Genomic DNA, 6,216 nt, shown 5'->3' with positions numbered 1-6,216 from the left:
AATATATTCTTGTCTGAGTCTGTCCTGCAGGTTAACTTCATAACCGACAGGCTAGCAGGGAAATCAAGCACTGTTAACCTGCAGCTATACAGTCAGCTACAGCTGTATGTACAACTACCTTACTTTGTACCATTTACACAGGTTTCTTCATGACAATTTACAATACAGGCAAACTTTGGGCAATAAAGCTTGAAAGAATCTTCCATGGAGAAACCATCCTGTAAGTCTACAACAGGCAGAGGTGTAGAGATTTGCCCCAAGATATGAGCAGCCAGGGGAGGTACTGGTATATCTTCCATATCTGATCGTACTGCATGTTAAAGAAATTCAGCAGAAAGCACCTACCTGCTGTACAGGTATTTTCCCCATCCTTACTATGGTATGGGAGACCCTTGTTAGAGGCTGAAACTGAAGGCTTTATACAAACATAACTTGTGTGGAAAACGTCTACAGGACATTCATCTTGGAGAAAAATAAAAGCAGCCAGTAAAAAGCAATTGTCAGGTCCTCATTTTTTATTGAAGAGGATGAAGAATTTTTCCCTGGAAAACAAAGCAATTACTCAGTAATTTAATGTTCCTTTGGGTAAAAATAGGGGAAGCACAGAACCATGCTTAAAGCAAATATGCACTAATACTTTTTTTTTCTTTTTTTCACTTGCAACAACTTTAGCTTAAAGATGCTCTTACACAAGTGTCCCTTCACAGCAAAGCCCCCCTAGGTGCCCCACCTCTGACATGAAATTTGTCACCCCCTCAGCTGTGCTGACACAGATTTTTGCAGAACATGCTAATAAACAGATCCCTGAGATAATCTTGGTTAAGATGAAAACAACTCTACTTCTCTTTGGAGGGATATTTTTAGCCTGCAACCCCATGAGCAGTTGCATTAGCAGACTGGGGAGATCTGCAAACCGTGGAGTGAGGAGAGTAACCAGCACTTGGGGAATGAGGGGAGAGGGAGAGAAGCAGGAACCTCTCAGGCTGCATTGCCAAAAACACCTTGTGCAACCACACACTGATCTCCTGACTCCCACTTAGTGCCGTTCTTCAGATGAGTGTGAAACACCCCAAACACACAAACAGCACTTTTGGGGTATTGCTTTAAGAACAGAGAAGGCAGAGAGAGTCTGTGACCTGGCAGCACTGGCAGGGACCCGGCAGGGACCTGGCAGGGACCCAGGGCTCTGGGCTGAGCCTGGCACCCCGCAGCAGGCACTGCCTGCTTGCCCCCTTGCCACCCGCTGCTCCTGCTCGTCTTCCCTCACCGAGCTGCCTGACAGACACTGATCAAAGATGACTTCCCATCAAACAGAGATTTTACAAAAACACAGTGTTTTGCACATTGTCAGACAGAATCCATAAGGCAGATAGTACACTGACACACCGCCTGAGGTGAAGCACAGTGTTTCACTGAGTACGGCAGTTTCCAGAGGCATTTTTCATGACATGTTACAGAACAGAACAGTGGCTACCAACCTTGCAAAAATACACCATGAATGAAAAAAATAGCTGATCTGCTCACAGTACGTTTGCTTGGTTAAGAATCCTGTATCCTGTAGGCAGTGCTGTCAAGAGACCTGCAGTTACCCCCTTTGCTCTGCACCCATGTGCTTTGCACCATCTATTTTTCGTTTTCTATTTTCCAGGAAGACATCTGCCATGGATGGATGGAAATGATCCTGACTCACTATGTCCTCCAAAATATGCTGCCCTCCCACATCACAACAAAGCATAGAGTTTTGTCCAGGGCAGCATCTGCTGTAATCCCAACTGTGATGTGATGAAAGACTTGTGCCCTTCTGGCACCAAGGAGGCAGAGTGATCAGCCCACATCTCACACTTGCAAAAGAAGCTGAGTGATTTCCACCAGGCTTGCACGCTAACAAGTTAAGGACAACTCTTGTGTTGTAACTGTTCTCTGTGTTGCCTCAGGATGGTGATGGAGCAGGTGACACCAGGTGAAGATGCTTCCTTCTGATGATGGATTTGAGAGATGCTGAGATCTCTCTGTATCGAAGTCCATACAGAAAAGGGAACAAAACTTTAGGCAGAATCATCAGGACATTGCAGATTGTCAGGGAGACCCAGATTCCTGTCTCCAGTCCAATGACAACGTTAACGTACAAGAATGATTCTACAAAAAGAACCAAGAGTGGAGAGAAATAAAAGAACAACACAGTGTTGTGCATTAAGAAAGTCACACTGGCTCTGGAACAGATGCTCTCCCATATACCTGATTGCCTGGTTTTAAAATAAAGAATAGCATAACAACAAAATATTAGAGACAAGAAGAGAAAGATAACCATAGCAGACAGCCAGAAACAGAGTTTCACAGCATCAGTCCCACTCAGAGTTAATATTATTATTAGGGGAATCGAGCACATTTCCAGGACGCAGGGCACAAAGTTGTGAGTGCTGGATAGCACCAAGAAGAAAATCCCAGGGAGAACCCCCGAACAGATCCATAGCAATACAATCACTTTTTTTGTTCGTGAAGAAGGCAAAATAGTGACGTAGCGCAAAGGAAACAAAATAGCTATGTACGTGTCCAAGACTATGGCAGCAGCTGTGAACAGTCCTCCGCAGTAAGCCACTGCCAGCAGGAATAACTGGAGAACACAGGCTTCCTTTGGGAGACTTACATGTGCTGCGCTGAGAGTAGCTGACAGTGCGTAGAACAAAAGGTATATCAGATCACAGAGCAAAGCATTCCCCAGCAGCATGTACCTCGTTTCCTTTCGGATGCTAAACCTAGAGAAGATCACAAACAAGATGGAAGGAATAATGAGGACACCTGCCATGAGGCAGACAACTGGAGGAATTAAAAACATCTTCATGTTTGTGTCTTGTGGGTTGAGAGCCCATTCCTCCAGCAAGTAGTACAAAGAAGCTTCATTCAGATTTGAGGAGCTGTTGGACACCTCCCGGAGGAGGAGTGCAGTTGCATTCATTCTTGTCGTTGGACCACAGAGAAAGAAGTTCATTTTCTTAGGATTTGGGGATGATTGTCCGACAGAGAAAAGCAAGATCTTCTATGCTTAATCCTTAGGCAAATGAAGCAGAGGATGCAAATGTCTTTGGAAGCAAAGTGATTTCCTTAGCCAATTCGACCAGCTCTTCTCAAGGACAAGCTGAAACTTGAAAGCAAATTCTGTGGTCCCAAAAGATGTTTTTGCCTGAAGTGGAGACTTTCTTTTCTTACTGCAAAATCTAATGTTTAGAAGAGAATGAAGCCTTGTGGGCTTCAGAAAAAAAAATCTAATCCCTCAGCTAGCTCTTTGATGAGAAATGAACGAGTTGTTCATTATCAGTAATTTGAGTTTGAGCTCATCACATTATCACTCCAATGAAGCAGATGGAATATTAGCTCGATTAAACAGATGTGAAATGATACAGAACAACATTCCAAGTGTACCGAAGTAGGAGAGTCATAAACGGGATCAGATGATGTTTTGCACCAATTTGTGTCAAACAACACAATTGATTTGAAGTCATCAGTAAAAATGGCTTTCAGTCCTGTTGTAAAATTGTATCACAATGGCTCCAGTGAATTAAATGATCCTATTTATAGATGACAAACATTTTTGCTTCAGTGAATCAAAGCATTTTATTTACAGACGATAAGCCTTCCCCTGCCTTTATTAATGCATGGTGCACAAATACTGAGTTCTCATCTACTGCTGCCTTACAGTCAATTTGTAAATTGTCCGGGCTGAGTGTCATACACGGTAACATACCAGCATACTCTGCAGCACACTTGGAATTTCCAACATCCATTTGGATACCTTTTCTTGGCTTGCTGGCCAGCACACGGCTGCCGTGCTGCGCTGTGCTGCTCTTCCCATCACACCTGAGCGTCAGAGCTGGGGATGCAATGAGAGAATGGGAAGGTTCTCTGTTGTGGAGAAGGAACTGTTCATATTCTTCCAGGAGTGGTCTGATCAGAAGAAAAATTGTTAGTTTTTTATTTTTTATTTTTTTCCATAGGCTCCACATTGGCTAATAATGTTTTAGTCTTAACTAGTCAAAAAAGACTGTATTAATACAACTGTTCATCATCTTGTGTGATGCAAAGTAAGCAACATTGCTTGTATGCTGTGAAGAACACAGAAAGGAAGGTAATTTGTATGTTGGTATTATGTGTTATACAGAAAAGACTCTGGTGGATTTTTAGTAGTCATAAAAAAGCATCCATAGTAGACTATAAAAAACAAGCTGTGGTTTGGGCAAAGGAACTATTACTGAAAAAAGAATAAGAGTAAATTTGTTACAATTCTTTTGTCTTGACACTTACTGTTTGGCAAGGACCAGAAGAACCTGTGTTTAGGTTGGAGAAAGGCACCTCAAAGCTCTCTAGCTTTAAAAGCATATCATGAGGTGCCACTGTGAGCAAGGGGGACTGGGAAACGTGTCCCACAACACACTGCCTGGACAGAAGATATGCTCATTTATCTGTGTTGAAGCAGGTCTGAGAGCCCTAATAACAGGGACTTGATGCCCCTGTGCTCAGTGCTCAACACACAAAGGGTATAAAGAGAAGGATCAGGCCAGGGACTGATGCAGGAGGACATCAACTTGCCTCATCCTTTCAGTGCTGTGGAGGACATAGTGGCCTCCTATAACACATCCTGAGAAAACTGCAGAGCATGCAGGCAACGAGCTAGACTAAAGGATGAAAGCTGAGAAGGACAAAAAGAAGGGCGAAGATGCTCTACGCTGCATGACAGAAAATTTGCAGCAATTAAAATAGATGCAGAGAAAGGCGAACTTTGCCGATGAAGGCATATGATTGAGTGCTCATTCTGAGTGATTTGCTAAGGCTGCTAGTATGCATTTATGGAAAATGAATTGTAATGTTTGCTTTAAATAAGAGTATGGCCCACTCCACTCTGACAGTAGCTGACCTGAATGCCAGCAGCACAAAGAGGGGCTACATACTGCCAGGGAAAAAACAAAGAGGAAGACTCGGGTTGTTTTTTCAAAACAGTTAAAAGAACAAGCTAAGACTTTACTTCTCTTGGCTGCCACACTCCAGGGATAATCAAAGTAATTTGCTGAGAAGGAGAGAGGAGAAGTGGTCACTGGGTTTCAGGACAGAGCTGCTACCAGGCTATGATCCATTTGCTTATTACATACATAGAAATTCCAGTGTGCTTTCTTGTTGCTCCTCATGCTTTACACCTGAGAGGAATGATTAATGCACACACTGTTCTGAAGATGCTATTTCCGTGGCAGCACACAGTCTCAGAAGTGCCCATGACAGAGCAGCCAGGGCAAGAGGATGGAAGCAGGACTGTCCTCTGAAAGGGGTACTCCTACAAGGGTTTACTGGGGGTTAGGGTGTTCTGCCATAACAGCACTGTTTTATTTCACAGCCCACACCTCCTGCAGTCACTTACCTCTGGGTGAGCACCGCACAAAGCCGCACATTGCTGCTACGACATCACGGTACTTTGTTGTTTACGCAGAACACAAGCAAAAAGACAAGAGATTTGTCACCTCTCAGCTCTAGGTGCTCTTCTCACCAGGGGTGCAAGGGTATCCAGAAGCTTTTTAAGTAACATCAAATATCAAAGGATTACTCCCAGTATTTGAAAAATAGCGTGCACGCAAGCCAAGCATCTAATACTATAGTCAAAATAGTCAGTGAAATCTGCTGGCTGCTCAACTTGTTTAAGTTACATTATTCATTTAGGTGCCTTAAATTAAACTGTCTAAGTTCAGACAACTGTTTTGGCAGTCTTGACAAGTCCACCAGAACCTCCCACATTCACCTGCATGGCCAAGTCTACCTATTCTTTTAACTATGACTTTCCTTCTCTCAAGCAACACAGAATGATTATTTCCCCGGAGCTCCCAGCATGCTTGAACACTTTGTCAGCATGCAGTAATTCAGTGTGGTTCTGTCCATGGGTGACAGCGCATAGTCTCACCTCAGAGATAGACATGCTGTGCCATGGACATACTGTCTCAGGGCATGCCAAGTATCAAAGCAGACAGCTTATGGAACTCAGCGTCAGTCATCAAACCTTGTGTACAATTCATCTCCCTCCACACTGATAGCTGGCATCCATGGAACTGCACGTTCGTACAGTGTGATGGGCGGCACCATATGGAACAAAGGGGTAGGAAGAAAAAACAAGGACAGTTTTAAGAGTAGCCTTTCAGTTGCTATGGTGCCTGGGTAGGCAAAACAGAAGGTGACTATTTTTTC

At 43.6% G+C, this 6,216-nt stretch overlaps 1 protein-coding gene across 1 annotated transcript; it reads right to left on the bottom strand.

The window, feature by feature from the left end:
- Positions 1-500: 500 nt before the first annotated feature.
- GPR148 (G protein-coupled receptor 148) lies at positions 501-5,752 on the bottom strand. The gene is made up of 2 exons (XM_035334061.1): positions 5,402-5,752; positions 501-4,022 (listed from the first exon to the last, which is right to left on the bottom strand). Exon 2 carries the CDS (start codon positions 2,984-2,986, stop codon positions 1,931-1,933), a length of 1,056 nt encoding a protein of 351 aa, XP_035189952.1. The 5' UTR covers positions 2,987-4,022; positions 5,402-5,752; the 3' UTR covers positions 501-1,930.
- Between the last annotated feature and the right edge of the window lie 464 nt (positions 5,753-6,216).

This window comes from Oxyura jamaicensis, chromosome 9 (genome assembly GCF_011077185.1).
Source record: "Oxyura jamaicensis isolate SHBP4307 breed ruddy duck chromosome 9, BPBGC_Ojam_1.0, whole genome shotgun sequence".
NCBI lineage: Eukaryota > Metazoa > Chordata > Aves > Anseriformes > Anatidae > Oxyura > Oxyura jamaicensis.
The sequence above is the reverse complement of the archived record's forward strand: the minus strand, read 5'-3'. Positions and strand labels throughout refer to the sequence as shown.

Excerpts from the sequence above, each read along its gene's own strand:
- GPR148 (XM_035334061.1), bottom strand. The coding sequence starts at position 2,986 with ATGAACTTCTTTCTCTGTGGTCCAACGACAAGAATGAATGCAACTGCA.